The 20,596-nt window shown below is 40.1% G+C and overlaps 1 protein-coding gene across 4 annotated transcripts in view; it reads left to right on the top strand.

Annotated features, from left to right (window-relative positions):
* STAC (SH3 and cysteine rich domain) overlaps window positions 1-20,596 on the top strand; it is a 253,151-nt gene that overhangs the window by 190,413 nt on the left and 42,142 nt on the right. For all 4 annotated transcript variants that reach the window (XM_054817053.1, XM_054817052.1, XM_054817050.1 and 1 more), the window contains one exon: window positions 11,185-11,461. In XM_054817053.1, the coding sequence (XP_054673028.1) occupies window positions 11,296-11,461 (166 nt within the window). In that variant the 5' untranslated portion in view covers window positions 11,185-11,295. The remainder of the gene's footprint in view (window positions 1-11,184; window positions 11,462-20,596) is intronic.

The following is a 20,596-nucleotide window of genomic DNA, read 5'->3' as shown; positions in this document are numbered from 1 at the left end:
AAGATGTATGATAAATCTCATACATAACAAGTCTTGCCAATTACCATCTCCAAATATATGTATTTACATTGTCAACTTCTTGAAGCAGTGTTTAGACCTTCAGACGTCTCCATAAAGTGCCAAGTAACTGTATGTCATATCTATGACAATATCATCATCAAGTTAAATAGATTCTTCATGTTGAGAGTCAGCCTATTCTTTATATAGGACACTGAATGCAGTTTTTGCTGGGCGTGACTAATGTGTAATAACAAGAAGACAAAAGATAAACTAAGATGGAAACTTTCTGTACTAGTAACAGGTTCCTTGGAAACTGGTACTACAGGCATAATTTTCCCCAAAATTATTTGGAAGTACTTTCTGAAAATTAGAAAATGACTAGAGTAGATGTATTGAAAGAGATAAGTGCATGCCTAAGTTGCACTTTGAGAAGAGCTTTAACAAAAAATGTGCCAGATCTGGACTGGATCTGGAAATAAACAGATCTCTACCATGGTGGACTGTAAGATAACTGGATGCAGAATGAATAACAAGAAAGATGTTATTGAGGTAGGAAAAAATTTTAATTGGCGCAGCATTTGTTATGTATCTGGTAGCTGCTGTAGGACTTCAGAACTGGAAATACGAGATGAAGGAAACTCGGTGGGTAGCCAGGTGAAGCATGGAGAAGCCCAGAGGAATTAACTCACTTTGCTCAACCTGTGCTGTCAGGTCTTCCCCCAGACCCAGGGCTTCAGGCCAGAGTGGTGCCAGGGCAGCGATGTGGCTCTGCACCAGGGCCATATGGGTCCTGTTGGACTTGGTGTCAGAACAGGCAGTGCCATGGTGGCCACACACCCTGGCCTCTAGAGTGGCTGGCAAGAAGCAGTGTTCGCAGGATGGGACAGTGTCAGTCTTCAGGAGGGATAAAAAGAAGATGGAAGGCAGCAAATTTGCTACCAGATTGCATAAATATGCACAAGAAGGGGAAGGGAACTGTGAAAAAGAAAAACTGGAAGTCAACCAACAAACACTGCTAATATTCTGTAAGGCACAAGTTCCTACCCCATCTCCCGATGAGTAGAGTTTGAAATAGAAAGATGGCAACAAGTATTAAAATTTGGATCTGAATCTCTGTGAACAGGCAGCAAACAAGGGAGTGCAGAAACCTGTGGGATCAAATAAGCTGAAATATCTATGTTTAGAGGCTTTCGTTAAGCCAATAGGCCATGTAGCACCCAAATTCTGGCATTGTGTTTCTGGTTCGTTCTTTGATCGGAAAATAAGGTAACATCATCTCAGAGTTAAAGCACAGTAGCTATGTGAGAACTTTGGTCAGAATTAATTCACAGAAAGTATGAATTTGAAACAAGTGTCTAGGAAAGACAAAAGCAGCAAGAAGCATAGGTGTCCTCTTGGTGCTATCTATACTTGGTTGTGGAGGAGCAGAGATTGACAGAGATGGTTTAAAAAAAGAGGGGGGAGTTGAGAGGGGTTGAATAAAGTCAGCCAGATAACAGGATGCCAGATGTGGCCAGGTGTTTTTTCATGCTGCATGCAGAAAGCCTTTGTTTTTAATGTACAGTGTAAAACAGTAAAAAAAAAGTTTCATTTCAAAACAAAACAAAAAGCCCAAAAACCCCAACCCAGCCAAACCCCAAGCCTTTACTCAGGAAACATGCTCGCTGAAGTCAGCGGGAGTTAGCAGTAAGCAAAGACCTTAGGATTTGGCGCAGTGACAATAACTTTGTTGTAGAGCTGAGCACTTACATGTTTTCACTGCAAAGCAATTTTAACAGCATAAGTTTTGAACCCCAGAAGTAGCAGTGGAAACACTGACAGAATATTAACTATAACGACTCCCAGTAGATCTCGGTCTTCCTTTTTGTTTTAAGACACTACAAATGTGATTATATGGTATGTGGGATCTGGTGCTGATGTTAATTTGCCCTCGGTTAGTATCAGCCTCCCTGCCAGATGTATTTCCATATTTGCTTCAAGAGATATACTACCATTTAAAGTATTATAAAACAGCTCTGTTAAAAAAAAAAAAAAAGGAAAAATAAGTGGGTAAAATAAATTAGCAGACACTATTGCTATAGGTAGACCAGCACGTTTTAGCAGAACACTGCTTGGGGTTTTTTTTAAGGTCCAAGGGGGTTGTACTGAGTTTTAATTTCTCATAGGATCAATAGTGGAAAATAATGATGCACACTTCATAGATGGACAGACACGAGATACAATCTAGGATGATTAATCTTACATTCACAATCACATTCACTGCAGATTATTCATGAGAAGGAAAAGAAGCAAAACTCAGGCCCCATTATTATTATTATTCGTGAAGACTCTCAGCAGGTAGATATCAGTGTAGCTTCCTTTACCTCAGCAGGGCTGCCTAGATTTACATTACTCTGAAATCCAGCCTTTTAATCTCTAAATTTCATTGTGCCACTTCCACTGCAGCAAAGATTAGTAAATGACTAAATCGTCAGTTACCAAAGGAAATCGCTGTTCCATTTAGAAGCTGAAATGGAAAAGAGATATCCAAACATGGCAGCAAAATGTGGGATTCCCAGAAGGGACCTCAGAGATAACAGTCCAAATTCCTTCTATGTCAAGAGGCAGGAGATAACCACACTGTGCCTCATCCTAATGGGGACAAAGTATGGAGATGACCGGCTGCTTAGCAACCAGATGCATGAGGTGAAACCCAAAGTACAAAATAAGATGTTGTAAACACTTACCTGTCCTGAAAATAAGAGTACAGGGGAATTTAAAAAAAAAATAAATAAATGAAGGACTATTCCTAACCATCTCTTCCTTTCTTCATGAGCTTTCGTGTTGGTTTCAGGAGGAAAGACTGGAGACCATTCAATTGTCAGACCATGAAAGAGAGACAGAAGCCACACAGAGGTTTGCAGCTGGTTGTTCCACCAGCCACCTTTCATAACCTGAATTATAAAAGATCTCCCGCAGCTGGTGCCACCCATGTTGGAACAGCTGTTTAGCAGCAGGGAGAATATAATCCTGGATATAAATACTCCTGAGAGGAGCAGCTCTTCTTTTGTGAGGTGAGGCAGGAGAGGAGATCAAAGGGGCAAAACGTTTTTCCACCCCAATATAAAACAAGCAACAGGCTTTGTTCATGGCTTAAGTGTTGCTTAGTTTGATTTGTAACATGTTTTGATTTATGCCCGTGTTCACAAAGGAAGAAGAATTGACAATTATTGAGCTCAACACAATGAACCCAGCAGATCTTACTTTGGGACTGTTAATCTGATTTTCATAAATTGGATGATAAACTTTGGAAAGCTACAGTAAAGCTTCTCTGAAAGATCTTGTGAGTTATTAGCTTGAAACGCTGCAAATTTGAGAAAGATTCACTGTTGTTCTTCTCAGCTAGAAGCAGGCTGAACACAAACCATAGTTGAGTGATATTACGAGGATTTTCCCCAAACTAATCTTGAATCAAACCTGTTAGGAAGTTTGAAGAAATACTAATAGAGACTAGATCTCTCAGGAAGAAAAATGTAACATGCACTCTTTTCTTTCTAGATTACTGCTTTTAATACAGCTTGATTAAAAGAAAACAGAGGAATACACCAAAATAGGGCTGGTCAAAAACAACAACAAACATGCTGTTAGATATAAAATTTGAGAGTTTTGGCTAAATAGATAAATTTATTAAATGTGTTGGGGGAGGTGGATTTTACTTAGTTTTTGATTAAAAAGCCATAACATTTTCTAGATTTGACGTGCATACAAGTATCATAGTATTTATTTTGCATATGTTTCCTCCTTTTTACAAGCTGTTTTAAACTGTTTAAATGACTGTAAGTCTCCTAAAGTTAATATGAATATATATTTGGCAGGGAAGGTAATACGAGCTCAGGGTAAGTCATGATTGTAGAATATCTAACACAGTGTTTACTCTTTTTGTGCCTTAAGACTAAATAGACTGATGGAGACAAAAAAGGATTTCCCTGAGATTTGATGGCAATTGTTATAGTAAATAAATTGTTTGTGTTTCCTCAATTCTGTCATTCCCTGAACTGCATTACTTTGTTCTGTCACATCTTCTGCTGAATTTTGGAGATATATAAAGGAATTTGGAGCACAAGGGAGACTTTTTCACATTTTTCAGGCCTTAAAACTTTCACCACTTTATTTCACGTTTGTCTCATGTATTTGCTAATCCTGGTTTCTTGCAATATCAGAAGATGACGTACCCAAAACTGTAGGATAATTTCAAACCAACTGCAGGAGCAGCTGTTGAGAACTAGATTAATTTTTCAGCTTGGTTTAAACTAAACCAGAGTCATACAGAATGAAAAGGTCTGCTAAGCAAACTCACTGTTTGGCTACACGTGCAGACCGTACCTCTTGATAATTTAGAGGTCTGCCAATTAGAGATGCAAATGCACAGCTGTCAAGGATGTAGTACATCAGGAGAGGGCTGAGAATGTGTGATTCACAGTGACAATTGTGGGAGCAGTGACAACTGAGCATCCCTTCAGATTTCATGCTTTCAAACCCTGAGGCTCTTTCAGGGATTTTGCCTGTTATGCTCTGGAATGCCAGTCAGAGCATTTCCTTGTAGTTAGGACTCTCTGTGTGAAACAAAATCACAGGAAGAGCCCTGCCTGAAAAGGTTTGTACCCTAAATGGTTTGAGGATCAGTGAGTGGGTTTCAAAAACAGTATAGGGCAGGGAGAATCTGAGCATGACGATCAGAGCAGCAAGAGCCAACCCCAGAGTAGTTGGAGGTACCCAATAAATCACTAACAATGTTATTGTTAGGTATTATGGAAAATGTCTACCCTTTGACTAGTCCAATACAGTATTCAAGCAGACAGTTTGATTTATTTATTTTTTTACAACAATAACAAACATATTTGTTCTAATGCCAGCTTGCAATCTGTTTGCGAAAATACACAAACATAATATGTAGCAGATTCTGCAATAATGAACACTCCCTCTTTGTCTGTAGTGGATTAAAAGGATACAGCTTCCAAGAAAGCTGGATAGGGCAGACACAAATACATGATAGGGCCAGATTCTCAGACTTTATAAATCAGCTACAATTCAAGTCAGTTTAGCTAATTCAATTTGTACTAGTAGAGTGTTTGTACTATTTATTATTTAGAAAGAAGAAGGTAGAAAAGGAATCAGCTTTGCTCAAATTTTATCACAGATGCTTTGCCAATAAACAATACCAACCCCTTAAGTGTTTGAAATATCCTTTTATCTTGTTAATTCTATAAGACATGGTACTTCTCTCATCAGCAGGCAAACACACACATTATTTATGAAATTGCATACTGGCTTTGGGCATATCATAATCTTATTTCTGCTCATTAAAATGCCAAAGCAGTGCATTTTCAAATCAAATCCAGAAAAAAACCACCCTTGTCTGTGCTCAAATCCCTCAATTTTAAGAAGAAAATCATTAGTGTTCATGCTCACAAAAAGAAAGCACTTCTGTTTGAACTGGTTCCTTGTTTGCTCTTAATCAGGATAGCTAGCTGAAGCCCAGCAATGCCACCAGGCTAGTTTACACCCTGGTAACATCCAGTCCTTCAGCAAATCTAGTTAACCTCTGAAGTATGTTCTGAGGGTTGCTAATACAAATTGAATGCTCCTTGATCCAGCAAATGGGCTGTACTCAGTAGACTAGATGCCATTCATCAAGACTTTTGTTATTTCCCTTATTTGAAAGGCTTTTGGTCTGAGTCCCTTTTGGTAATATCCCATGTATCTGACATACTCTCTAGTGAATCTTCACAATGTCATCTGGGCACTATGCGTTTAAGTCCTTCTTTTGTAACGATGTGAGAGTCAAATAATTTGCAAACTTGCACTGAGAAGCTGAAAGGAAGAAGAAATGATTCCTTACAGAAAGTGGATGTTTATCTCACAGCAGAGTGAAATCTGCTGACAGAGCATTTTCAGTCTGCATAGCTAAACAAAATAGCTACATTCTATAAGAATTGCAGGCTTGATGGCTCATTCCAGCTCTGTTAATACCCTGTATTACTTGTAATCCATCTAATGATATTGTTAACACTAGTGTAAAGAAAGGGCTAGAGAAGAGCAAGCAATATCTTTTTTTTTTTTTTTTTTTATTGCTAGCACAGTAGCTATACAGCCAAAAGCTGATGTCTGAAAATGAGGGTTTAGTTATGTGGTCTATCAGAAAGGTACAGTTGATAAGCCTGGTTCATTTGTTCATTTCTCCTGGTAGATAGTTAAGTGCGGAAATGTATAAAAATAATCTCCCTGTTGGCCCCACACTGCACAGGAGCCTCTGCTGCTGGCAAGGATGGTTAGCAGTGGGTGAGAAGGGAAAAGACCAAGCATGTTGGAGATTAAGCTGATGTGGGCAGACTCCATGAGGGTTGCTCTGAATGCCAAAGCTGATGGCCCAAGCAAACTAATATAATGTAATGTAAGTCCTCCTAGTAACCACCATTCACTCTGAGATCACTAATGAGGGAGCTTCAGGAAGGGGAATGAAGTATTTGTGTGTAGGACATGGAGGGAATGAGGCTTTCCCTGAGCTTTGAATGGTGAGAACGTGTGATGAAGAAGTTGTGCTAGAAAAACGGTGATGGCATAGGGGACACCTGTGTTAGCATTTTAGTTTGATTTGGGAGTGTGGTTTCAAAGCAAATCTCCCAGTTGTTGCTATTCACCCCACTTTGGTCCTTGTTGTGGTGCATAGAGCACAGGCTGCATCACTTAGGGGTTTGCTTGTGCTCCAGGTGTGCACCTAATGCGTGCCAGGACTAACAGGCTGGTCTGGTTCAGAGTACTCTGTGCCCTGAAATGCATACGGTGTGTATGCTGGGTCCTCAACAGCCCCTGTTTTATTCTCCAGTTCCACTCCTACTCAGCCACACTGACTGCTGATGTAGACATGCTGGAGAGGCAAGGGAAAAAGAGTTTCTAGATATCAGGGAGCAGTTAGGAGCCTGAATAAATTACTCTTTGCAGGGCGGACAATTATCTATTGTAATTGCAAAGCTAGGGATTATGAAACAGCTGAAATCACTGATACCTTTCCAACTTCCACGGGAAGTTCTTAAACCGAAATTGTAGTAAAGAGTTGTGTGCTTCCAATGCTTAAGTCAAATAAAGTCTTAGTGAGGGCAGGTGCAATTCCCATTCACATCAAATGCAGTGGCACCTAGTTAACACTAGGAATGAATTTCAGTAGCTGTCTTTTTGCTGCCTCCTGGTTTCTGGTTATAGCAGCTAAAGAGTTGTAGTATAGGGGAATTAGGAACAGAGGAGGTGCTGATAAGCTGTGGTTGATCAGAGCTTCCTGATCCCTTGAAGCCTGAACATTCAGTAACTCAGGGGAAGATGGAGATTGTGCTGGCAGATACTGAAAAAAAAAGGTTAATCAAGCTCTGAGGTTGAGCTATTGCACTTATCTCTACCTTGCCTGTGCAGTTAGTAAGTGCAGTCACTGAGAGTCAGTGTGACTGATAAAATGCTTTTAACTAGACACAAACTTTTTTTTCCAACTCTAATTTCAAACCACAGGAACATACTGGATTTGATATCAAGGGTTCATGTTTCTGAAGTGTCAATGTTGTGAAGTATCATGATGCTATCATGAGTCTGGAAATACTCTTGTGCTTGTGGGAATTTTATTTTTATTGAAATAAAAGCTAATTTGTAGCCTTCCTTGCAGAGAAGAAAATGTGAAAGGCTTAAGAGATTTATCTCAAATATGTTTCTTAAAGCCTTTTTGTGCTTGGTTTAGGGGTTTTTTTCAGTCCCAATTCATGATTTTTCACTTAAGTGTTGAAGTAAGTACTGAGTACAGAACAACCCTAGTCACAGGTGTTTCCAAAGTTTGGAAATTCCTGAGATTTAACTTTGGACTCATTCACTCTCAAAAGGAAATTATAAATAGTAAAATGTGCATACTTTCCTCTCTGTTGAAAGAGCTGATTCCTACCTCAGGTGAATGCTATAGCAGCTCTATTAGGAGCCAGTGGCATCACAACTGCATTAAATCAGTTTATGGCAGATCAAAATCAGGCATATATTAAATGCCTGTATTTAATACATTTGAAATCTTCTAATAAAAGAATAGAGCTAGGCCATAGCAAACTTCAAAATGAGGAGACAGTGATGATTTAAGTAAGGGAGGTGATACTCACTTGACTGCAGCATAATAATCACTTAAGCTTTTATGGTTTTACAATTTATACTATCTGCACAACAACCCTTGCTGTTGCTTGGGCCAACTTTTCCTGAGTAAACAATCACATACCAGTACCCTATTTCAAATTGTCTCATGGGTCTAGTATGAGAAAGGAAAGTTGGATCAAATTTTAAAACCTGATGCCAATCTTCTAGTGCCCTGTAGACGCACACTTATGCAAGATGGGTGTAAAACACTCTGATCTGAGAGGTACTTTTTAACAGTACTGAGCAAAGTGTATAATTAGCTGTGCAAAATGCTAAACATTGCCTGTGTTCTGCATTTTTGCATAGTCACTTCTGTACACATATAACCTATTTGGCATATAATAGCTGCAGACTTTCATTGGTGTTTTAGGTATGCAATGCAAGCTAAACATGTAGGTATCTTCTAGCCTGAATGCAAATGAGTATGAAATCTGCAGGTGGGTAACAACAGGCATTCCTGCCTTGTCTGGAAATTATTTAACCACGTTAACACAGGACAGTGCTCAGGGAATCTCAGAGAGGATGATTAGCTTGTGCAGAGATGCCTGCCAAATCTGTGAATGTAACTTGATCAACTCATTCTTGAATATGTGTCCTGCTCTGAACATTGTGGTTGGAGGTGCACGGCGTATGCCCAGTTTGCATGCTTACCTTAGTGTGTATGCATATGTTTGAACATGCATAGTCTGAATGCTGGACTACCCTCCTTTGGAAAACTGTTCACTTTTCTGCCTGGGGGAGGAAAGGCTGTTGGTACATCCCTTGACTAGCAAATGACAGTGCACAGGAGAATGGGATAAGGATGGTAAATGCAGAGCTCCTTAAAACGTACTGCATACATTGTCCAAACTGGCAGGACAGTTGTTTCATGATAAAACAAATACTGTCTTGCACAGCTTAGTCTTCTTTCTGTGGCAGAAGCAGCGTTTTGAAATTTAATTAACTTCATGTGGCACTGTAGAAATGGATGGCAAATCAATAATGAATGCCATTTCAGTCACCTTGTGGTGTTGTAATTCTCTGTGTTTTGCTACACTAATTAGGTCTGACTTCAGTGAGAAGCATTTCAGGAGCAAGGGGGTGAATTATTGCTGAGTTCCTGCCTGTCACTGGGGAGATGAAATAATTTCAATACTGAGTAACCTCAGTGATTTCAGGAGCCAGTGACTTAACATCCAAGCAGAAGAGGGAAGATCTCACATTTTGTTGGTGCAGTTGTACACCGAGTTTTGGGCTCAGCTAGTCCATGACTTAGGCTTCAGCTGAAAGAGCTTCAGAAACCAGAAACTGCTCTTACCTTGTAGTTGGCATTTAATGACTTAATTGCTCTTGTTTACACATGCCCCCAGAGACTGAGAGGTTTTGGCAAACAGGTGAGTATTTTCTTCATCTGGATCTGGGGCTCCTCCCATGAACCCAGAGAGAGTCGTGCATGTGGGATGGGCCCCTGGCTCTGATTCCACCCCACTCCCAAACTCAGTGTGGAGAAACAGCTCAGGGAGCAGAACGCAGTTTGCTTCCATGTAGCAAACCCAAACACTGTTAACCAGAGGCAATGGCAGCTCTTTGCCTGTTTTTTGGACTTGGGGAGTATTGTGAAACATGGGGAAGAGAACTGGAGTGTCTCCCCTCTCCAAAAACCAGCTGTTTGTGTCTGAAGGTGGGAGAGGCTTACCCCCAGGATGCCTTGAGGCTCCTCTCCAACAGTGTGCTTTCAGCTGCATCATAAGGAAATTGGGTGGATCAGGAATGGAATCTAGGGAGAGCAAGTGCTCTGAGGCCACTAAGTCAGTGTGACAGACCAATGCCATGCTTTTTTGGGAAAGTATGTGAACTCCTTCCCTTTATATTCGTGTGAATTATGATTCCTAATGATCATTCCTTCTAACATAAACAGTTTCTAATATAAACCATTCCTGCTGGTTACCACAGACAGCCTGAGGGGCATGGAAAATTTCAGTTGTTACATCATATTTGCCCAGAGAATTGCATCAATGATTGAAATGATTTTGCAGTAGTTGGAATAACGCTGAGTGAAAGGTGATACAGAGATAGCAAACGAGAAGTGGATGCAAAGCTGGCTTTGCTTTTACCCAGGCTCTACTTGTGCGCCATTGGAGTTGACAAACCTGGAAAATTGTGTAGCTGATATACTGATAGCTTGTGTGCCTCACCTAGCACCTTTCTCAGCTTTATATAAAATTTTGGAGGGGGGAAGGATGAGAAGAGCTCTGATAAGGTACAAGACAGTTTACAGGTAAAGAGTTGGAGTTAATAAATTTAAGTTAATAATGCCTTGTTGTGGTGCTTAATAGTCTGACACAATCAATCACACAATACAATATCAATACACAATACAATATACAAGCATATATGTGAATGTGTGTTAACTACTATTAATTAATGCATTAACTATCAATTGGCTAGTAAATTATACTGTTACTGCTCCTTAGCCTTCTTTCCTTTAAAAAATAAAATAAAACAAGAATTTCTCAGACAAAACTGCCTATAATCTCTGTTTCTGCCATCTTCAGGAAATTTAAGTATATCAAATATATTTACTGAATTCACTCCTCTTATACTGCCATTTAACAGCTGTTCCTGAAATGGCTTTACAGGCTGCTTAAGGACCATGCAAGGATGAATAATACTCTCATGCTTGAATACAAAGGATATATTCTCCAGTGCGTATTCTCTGCAGTACATCTTTGCTGTCATACCTGAAAGAAAAGGCCAATAGAATCATTTATTAGGGCTATTAAGTTTATTTTGTATCGGAAAGCATATGTAGAATAGTTTATATTCTGATTGGGATCTGTTTTCTTTGCTCTGAAATTGCTGGTTAAATTCTAAAGTCAATTTTATTGTTCAGGTGGTTCAAGGTCTACAAGTGGCTCCCAGGTTCACTTGTCAACAGCAGACCCCAAAACCAGGAGTCTTGCCTTGCTGTTGAAGAGGAAAAGACAGTAATTGTAACTGGCTTATTTGTTGCAGCTGCAGAAACTGAAACGATCACTCTCCTTCAAGACCAAAAGCTTGCGGAGTAAAAGTGCAGACAATTTCTTCCAGAGGACTAATAGCGATGTGAAACTGCAAGTAGACTTGATGCCTGAGGTGAGCACAAGCACTGGGCAGCTCCCCAGCTCAGACAGCCAGGCGTCCTCCCCCACCAGAGCCCAGCAGCTGCCAGAAAACAACAAGGCTCACATCTTCCAGGAGCACATCTTCAAAAAACCCACCTTCTGCGATGTCTGCAACCACATGATTGTTGGTAAGAAATTATTTTTTAAATCTCTGTGGGCATCCGTGCTAGAACTTGCAGGATGACCTTTCCATAACTTACGTGAGTCCAGATGTCTACTTGAGAATATTCATGCAGAAAGGATCTGGACTTGTCACATCTGCCACAGGCTAATACAAGTTCTATATTTCTTGACAGATCTCTTGCCTTGTAGACACATGCTGTTATCACAAATTACAGGTGAGGGTTTCAGCTAGAGTCAAATTCCTCTCTTGTTGAGGCTATAATGATTACCAAGCACAAACTCTGTTGTATGTTACACTACAAACAGCAGAAATCTGTCTTGCAAATTTGCGTCTGCTATCCTTACTCTTTTCTGCAACAGTAATTATAACTCTCTTGCTCCTTGTGTCTGCCCCCAGTTCCCATTCACTGTGGCAACCACGCCTACCTGCTCCAGCTGCCTTACATCTTTCCTAAGTGACAACTGGGCAAGCAGTAGCATCTGCTGGGTGGTAGGCTCTGAGCTGCTTGTGTGTGCATGTTGGCTGTCTAGGACACACGTTTTGGGACAACAGGTCAACAGAACAAGTAACAGCTGAATTCACACTGCAGACTTTCTTGGGATTCTTCTACCTGATCTGTGCTACTCACAAAACCTCACACAAACTTTATACCTTTGAAAGATCACCTTCTCTCTGAAACTGTTCATGGGTATGTAAGTTACTGCCAAGGGCTAACTGACAGACAGACATATTGGACAGAGCTAATAATTTATTATTCTCTTCAGCGTACGGAGAATAACTCCATACTGAGCTCTGCTTGTAAGGTAATTTTCAGTGCAGTACGAAGGCCTAAAAAGCTAGCCTTCATGCTGCAGACTATCTATGGGGCTGTAAAAGGAGAGGTCAGGAAAGAAGTGGTGGCAGGTGGCTGGAGGTGTAGAACATGCATGGTCACCATTGTGAGAAGCTGCAGGAGCTGCTATTCAGAAGTCTGGTCCTAGAAATTCACATTGTTGCGACTAGCTTGTTATGCATATGATTTGGTCTTCTTGATACTTATCATCTAGCTGTCCCAGCACAGTAGAACAGGAATAAATTCTGTGGCAGCATATCAGTGTGAAAGTGAGTGACACAATTTTCAAGTTTTTAGGCAGGCCAAGGAGCAAAACACTCAGTTACCTTCATGTAGAAGGAGTGCAGGTCTTTGAGTACAAACTATTATCTGTAATTTGTCTAACTTATTGTAAGAAACTCACGTCCTGTGGCATGGAAGTCACTGCCTTTCAGATAACAGTATGGTGATTTCTTGAAAGATGGTGGTAGGATTGCTCAACCTTTGTCAGAGAATGGTACCTCCTTTTCCACATAAGGGTGCTCAGTGTCCCCCCCCTTGTGCGGGGAACTTGCATTCTTTGGAAACAGCAGCTGTCTGCAGAACACTGATGCAAGAGTATCCTGCTTCCATGAATTAAAGAATTAAACACATGAGGCCTGATTTCATCCTCCCTGCACCACAGTTCTACTGAATCCAGGAAATGGAGTTTTGATCCTAGATTTTTTGTGTTATTTTCCAGTCTTTTAAGATTTTTTCTATTTGAAGTGGTAGAACAAGTCAAAGGGAGAAAGAGTAAAGCATCAATATCAGGGAAGGTCATAGTCCAGAGATTGAAAGGAAGCCTGGAAAATAAGCAGTTGATGTAACTTTATGTATGGAAACAGGCCCAGAACTTGTCTCCTCCTGTAATGTGGATGGATGTTCTATCAAAGCTTAGTTTCACAAATATATACTGCAAATATAAGTCCTTCACATTTCTGGCTGCTTCTCATGAAGTTGTATGGAGATTAGTATCATCACAAATCTGCACAACTCAGCAATACTGTTTCAAAACACTGCTGCTCAAGACAGATTATTACTGGCAGCAAACTTTGCAGGGAGTAACTCCAGTTCATAAACACCCATGCCCTTCTCCTTTGCTGGGCAATCTGTGTCCCGCCTGGGATGGGAAAGTCCTGAAGCATAGCTATAAACTTCACAACATCAGCTTTAACCCCACCTGCCTTCTGAACTTCTAATGTTCTTTTCTATCCTCTGAGGGCTTCCCTTTTCTGTTCTGTATCTGAGCCACTTCATTAGAGAAAGAAGCCTTTCATAATTGCTGAAGAAGCTAATGCGACCTATTTTGTCTGGCGGCAGGCTGAGTCGGGTGAATTTCTCTGACGTCCTCCAGCTCATCTTTGCTAGGAGGTATGGCAGAAAAGATGTTAAGAGTTTTACCTTAGAGTCTAGATGCCCTGATTCTCATAGGCAGACATCTACTCTATTGCTGTAATCCTCTGTCTTTGATCCTTACTGCAGTCATGCCTGGTTTCCCTGTATTGTATTTTAAGCAGCATGGAGATCTGGATGTTACTGTTTGCAGCTCAATTAATCTATATAAGTTGTGCAACTGTTGGTTATGGGGATGGTGAAGCAAAATGGGCAGCTTTTCAGGAAATCGTGTCAAGCTTGCTCCCAAAGGCAGACGGAAAAAAATTCACTTCTGTGCAGGGACTCTGAATTTACGCTTGCAACATGGAGCCTATTTGTTCTCTCTATTTGCATTTTTCACGGACAGTGACATTTGAGAGTAATACGTCTATGGCTTTAAATTCCTTATTGATGAGAATAAAGGCAAAGACAGATACATGTTTTGAAGACTGGGGGAAAGAGTCCAGGAAAATCCCGGCTTGACTTTAGATGGTTTCAATTTTGCCACCAAGAATGATTCCAGGTTCACCTTAAATGGCTCTCTGATCTATGAACTAAGCAGCTCTGTTTGGTACAGGGTGGCATGATGAACTGTGCATAGCATGAACGTGCAGTACGCACTAGCACGGCAGAATTGGTCTGTAGCTTCCGAGTGAACAGGACACTTGGAGCAGAGGCAGCAGACTCCCTGTGCTGCTCTTTTCACAGCAAAATTAAAGCAAAGGAACGTGAAACATTATCTTCCTACAAAAAATATGTGCATCATCTCTCCTTGATTGTTAGGCACTATGAGCCAAATGTTGCCTTTGGGGTGCAGCACGTGTGCCTGTTTGTTCATTTGACAGAAGTATAGTCATAAGATAAAGGCCAAATACATGTACTTGGTTTCAGCAGAGGAAGATGTTTACTGGGATCAATATAATGCAAACTTACTAATTCAAATGCTTTTCATGCATCCCAGAGTGCAGTGCAACATATTCAAAAGAAACTCTGTTTATTGGTTCGATTACAAAAAAGGAAAACCAGCGTGCTTCATACCTCACATTAAAGAGAAGAGTTGACGTGTTCCTACTAACTGTATTAGACTGGGGCTAAAGTTCCATCTCGGTAAACAGAAGGAAATTTGATATTGAAGCAGTAGTTTTCTGCCAAATAAAATAAGGGAGAAAATTTCAGATTCAAGGGAGCTCTGAGGAGTGCACAGAGGATCCATTTTACATTAATGGGGTGTTCTTGCAGCATCAAATACTCCAATGCAATTGTCAGTTCTCATACTGAAGTCAACAATAATAATTCATGTAACCTCAGAGCAAATCAATAGTATGTTGGAGCAGACTCTGTACTCCTTTCTGCCACTCAGTGTTCTGCTGCTGTGAGCTCCAGATGTTGGTTAGTTTAGGACTGAGGTTTTGGGTCCATGGCAGGTTACATGTTTTCCTAAATATATCCACCCATGAACATCCACAGTATGACTCTTAGAAACCTGGTCATTTGCTGTTCTTACTAGTAGTATTTATCACTATTTTAATATCTAACCCCAGCAAGGGAGAATTTTGAAAATTAAAGTATCTTGTGGAATGTATCACTAGATCATTGTTTAGAAGACACTGGTTTGTTTATTTTACATCACTGTGAAATAAGATCAAATCAGAACACCTCTGAGTTTGCATTGTGTTATCTGCCACTTTCTGTGTTTAGCAAGAGTGGGGTAAGCTTTGGTAATGACCAATAAGAGGAGGAAAAACTGCCTGGCACTGGCAAAGATAGAAACTATTAATGTTGCATCAGATTAGAGTCTTAAACTATGCTGATCAGAAGCAAGTTCTTGCTCTTCTTCAGTCTGTGGTGTGTCATCAGTCATCTCTGTGATACTTTACTCTTGAAGAAAACATGATGTCAGTACTCTACTCTTGAAAAACATTGTGTATTTTTAAAGAAACTCCATCTGTAGACTTCTCAACATTTTACTCATTTGCAGTTCATTTCCTGTGCTGACTCACATGGAAAAAATTTTATTTTCCACACATTCCAAGCATATTACATGCAATTAATGCATTCCCATCTAAGTCAAATATAAGTAGTGTAGCAAAAAAGCAAGCCACTTTGCTTTTAAAAATAGCTGACTTTAAAGTCAATCCTTTAAAGCTGTGTTTTAAAGAAGTAGCTGCTTATTTCTAACAACTTCTTTGTATGTTTCTTAGTGTTTCAAAAGTGTACTCAGCAGTTTCATTCCACGCTTACCTTTAATTCTGACACAGATTTTTGACCAACCACCTGTTTTATTGACATACCTGTTGGAATATCTTTGCCTGGAAAGACGTGTTAGAGGGCCACAAACTTTCAGAAAGACCAAACAAAATTGTGGTCTGCAATGTCAAATATTAGTCAAAACCAGGTCCTTCTGGATCGTGCCATTGCTGGCTTAGGTATCTGAGATATATGCATTTATAATTGGTCTCAGGGCAATCAAGTTTCTGGTTTGGATGCAGATTCTCCAGACCTTTGCAGCTCTGGAGGTAAATAACTCAATACCTGCCTTCTCAGGGAACTAACTAGGTTCCAGTCAGAGAAAACTGTAGAAAACAAACAAGCAAGCAAAAAACATAAAAACCCCTAGCACAGTTTACTTCCAGTCTACAGTGCTTAAGCAGTGAAATTGTGCTGTCCCTTCAGTATTGACTCACTCCTACCACCCTCTGCTCTGGTTTAGCCAGTTGTTCTGGAGTTTCAAACAACCAACAAAGTGCCATGAATAATTTGTTCTGGCCACATCTTTTAAAAGCAGCCTGTATTTATTTATTTGCTCTGGCTACTAGAACTTTCAACCACTTTTATCCCCAAAGATGTAACGCAACATCCTCCATAAAGCTAGGCTCAAAGTTGATAAATTGGCCCAGCTTTTCAAATGCAGGAATTAAGGAAAGAGAGAGATCTGGATGGGAGCTATGGTCTCTGAGTTTTGTTAGTCGCTACATCTGAACCTCTTCTCTTAGACTATCAGTAACTGCAACTAATAAGTAATGGAAAAACTCTGTAGTTTGAGGAAGTGTTTATATAACTGTAATTTATGTGGATGTTTATTAAATATAGCAAAATTTCACAGGAACTATGACACAGTGCTTTCTGCCTCCAGTCTGATCAGCTCCCTCATAAAGAATACTCTTGTCTTTTTTTAAGCTTGCTGCCTCACTCCATTAAGTAGGCATTCTGGTTTGATCCAAGCCTGCCTTTATTTAGCATTATCCAGGTAGACAAGGATGCGATAAACAGTCACAGATTGATCACCACTGCTTGGCAGCTAGACAAAGTAGAAGTACTCCTCGGAAGCATGACTGTAACTGAAGCTGTGTTTCCAAAGCTATGGTGGTCTGGAGGACTCCTCCAGAGCTCTTTAAAAAAAAAAAAAAAAAAAAAGGCATTTTTATTTACTGAGGCATTTCTTGCAGGATAAAGGAAAAAAAAATTATTCATTCAGTGTTCACCCTGCCCTCCACTCTTCCCAGTGTCTGTAGCATCTCCCAGCCTAAATGGCCTTGGAGGAAGAGATTCATGTTGCCACTGCATCAGCATGGGAGTTTTCCCCTGTAGAGAAGGGTAAAGAGCTGCCACTGTGAGGAGATGCCCCTGGAGCAGCTTGTGGAAGTGGCTTTGTGTCCACCTCTCCAATGGGCTTGAGCAGTCACAGCTGAGTCTTCACAGATCTGTTTTCCAGATAATAGACTATTACAGTATAAAATAGGGTTTGTGTGTGTGAATGTTGTTTATTATTAATGCAAAAGGGCAAAGGGTTTCCCTATGGAAAGATGTTTTCAAAAGCAGCTGAATCCAGTCTCCTTCGGTTTTGCTTGTGAGGAAAATGGGCAGTTGTGCAGCCACATCAGTGACTGGTACTAGGAGCCATCCCATATATTAATAAATGGCCTAAAGTCCCTGTCTCTCCCTCCCCTTTCCCTCCAGTAAATCCACTCCTGGATTTTGGAGACTTAGGTTCTCGCTCCAATTGATGCTGAATGGCTCTGGGCACCTAAATCTTCTAGTGCTTTTGAGAATCAGTGTGAGTGAGAATTACTTCAGTCCTCTGTGACCTGCTATGCTAGGGTTTAGGGCAAACAAAAACATTGCATTTTTTAACACACATCTGCAAAAAAATTATGCAAAATAATAATTTAAACATATTTATTAGCTTGAAATTGAACCTGGCTTCTCCTATGATTTCTTTCTTGAATTAATAGCTCTCCATAAATGTAGACCTTCCCACTTTTGAGAGGATCACTGCAAGAAAAGCTAAACAAAAGCCTTCTGGAAATATGAAGTACTATATCAAACTGTAGAGTATGCAGTTAACTGTTAGTTATAGACTAGTCAGGTATAGATAATGTCATCTGGACTCTGAAAAATTTCCAGAAAGTGGATAGTTTGTCTATTAAAATACAGAAAGTGGGATGAACAGATAGAAAGAGGTAGAAACACATATGGTAGATGCAGTATAGGTATGCTCCATCGGTATGTCTCCTATTTTTAATAAGCATGACAAACAATTCACACAGCCTCACATTTGTAAAGTAGCTACAGAGGGCCACACATTATCCCTGCATTAAATTAATATTTTTCTTTGGTAATAAAGAGTTAAACATACTTTAAAGCAAATATTGAAAAGCAAATATTTCATCTGTTTATCCTCTGGGAGGGCTTCCTCCTCTGAGATGAGGCAAGAATGTTATCAGTAAATTGGATAATCAGGAACTGCTTAGCTGAGAAAAGAGGGTGGAAATATATTTTAAATTCTAATTTGTCCTTGAACAGCACCAAGCATGTTTCACATTTGTTACTAGATAATTTTCAAGTTCACTGTAATTTTGTGGAAGTTGCTATTAATATGAAACTGCAGTTAATCCTCAGTGAAAAGAGACTTTAAAGATGTTGACCAGCATTTGCTGCCTAATTATATGGAAAACAATAAAAATTTCCAGCACATCTAAAATCAGTATTTTAACGTGATGTTAACCAATATGATTCTTGACCAAAAACTACATTGAAAAACACCACCCTACTCAGTAGTGGCCATTGCTCCTGAGATGAGCCCCAGCGAAGAACTTAATGGTAAACTTAAGGTTTGTTAAAGACCTAGGAATGAAGCAGAATACAGGATTTCTTTTTTATGTCCTGCTATGTACTTTTCCTGAGCTAATATGGGACATCGGGTGTTTTCAGATAAGCAAATGAAATGCATCTTCTTTGAAGCTGACCTTCTAGTAAAAACATTATTTTTCTACTTAGAGTCTTTGTCTACCAGAGTATCACTGTTATGTGGATAATTACGTTGCCACATGGCTGACAAAAGCATCATCTAGAAGGGAAATTATTAGGAGCTTCACCTTACTGTGAGTTGCAGAAGCCATAAAATGAGGCAATTAGCAGAAATGCTTTTGCAAGAAATAAAGCATTGACATCATGTAGGATAAAATGCCTACCCACAGTTGGTTGTTGCTGTCCTTAATATAGAAGGATGTCTCGGAGAGCAAATGATCCTTGTGGCTCACATGGAGCATCGCATGCTCTTTCTGCTTTGGTAATATGAATGCAAGTAAAAGCAACTTCAGCAATTATCTTCTCTAATCTGCCTAAATTTTAGTGTTCCAAGTATATACAATCTATAACTTTTTTCCTCTTTGACATAAATTTATCTTACATGCTGAAGGATGCTGCACACACATGGATCCTCTCTCTGACTTCTAATTCTGAAGACACGCTCTGCAGTTGAAAATTGTGATTGCATTGTAGTTGCCTTTATAACATGCAGGCAGTGATCTTGAAAATCTTGAAATATTTTGTTTTGACCACTAGATTATTTCCTGCTTAATAGAAGGGTTGGAAGTAAGAAAGAAAAAAAGGGAAAAAGGGAAAAAAAAAAGGTGGCTATGTCTTCCCCCCTCTCCTCACAATAATTGCACTTGAGTGCAATGAGTTTGAAATGAGAGGCTGCTATGTGAAGCCTCATTTTGTTCCACCACTTTGTCTTTCTCTGCAAGCCTAAGCACAGCATATTGGCATCATTAGGGGATCATCTGCATGTCTGTTTACAGCTGCAAGGTGAGATGTTGTCTGTCTTGCAGTGTTTGTTACACCTAGCAAATATGCAGAGGTTACACCAGGGTGCTTGGTCTGTTTGGCTAGATCTAGTCCGTCAACACAGCTGAGCATGGAAGTCCATTTTCCATTACTAACCTCTGGATGGGTGTTGTGGTTTAACCCCAGCCGGCAACCAAGCACCACACTGCTGCTCACTCGCTCCCCCTGAGTGGGATGGAGGAGAGAATTGGAAGGGTAAAGTGAGAAAACTCATGGGCTGAGATAAAGACAGTTTAATAATTGAAAATAATAATAATAATAGTAGTAATGAAAATGAAAATAACAGAGAGAAATAAAACCCAAGAAAGACAAACGATGCAAATGACAATTGCTCACCACCAAGTGACCGATGCACAGCGGCTTCCCAAGCAGCAGCCCCCTGTCAACCTTCCACCTAGTTTTATTGTTGAGCATGATGTCATATGGTATGGAATATCCCTTTGGTCAGCTGGGGTCAGCTGTACCAGCTGTATCCCCTCCCAACTTCTTGTGCACCCCCAGCTTACTCGCTGGTGGGGTGGGGTGAGAAGCCAATAAGGCCTTGGCTCTGTGTAAGCACTGCTCACCAATAACTAAAACTTGCCTCTATTATCAACACTGTTTTCAGCCTAAAATGTATCCCCTTACCAGCTACTATGAAGAAAGTTAACTCTATCCCAGCCAAAACCAGCACAATGGGACAGCTACTGAGTATGACGGGTCTCACGTCACCAGAAGGAATGACACAGAATGGTTTCTCTTGGAGAGCAGCAGATGAGCAATAGCCTCTGATGAGCAGTTGTT

Source organism: Grus americana, chromosome 2 (genome assembly GCF_028858705.1).
Source record: "Grus americana isolate bGruAme1 chromosome 2, bGruAme1.mat, whole genome shotgun sequence".
Lineage (NCBI taxonomy): Eukaryota > Metazoa > Chordata > Aves > Gruiformes > Gruidae > Grus > Grus americana.
The sequence above is the reverse complement of the archived record's forward strand: the minus strand, read 5'-3'. Positions and strand labels throughout refer to the sequence as shown.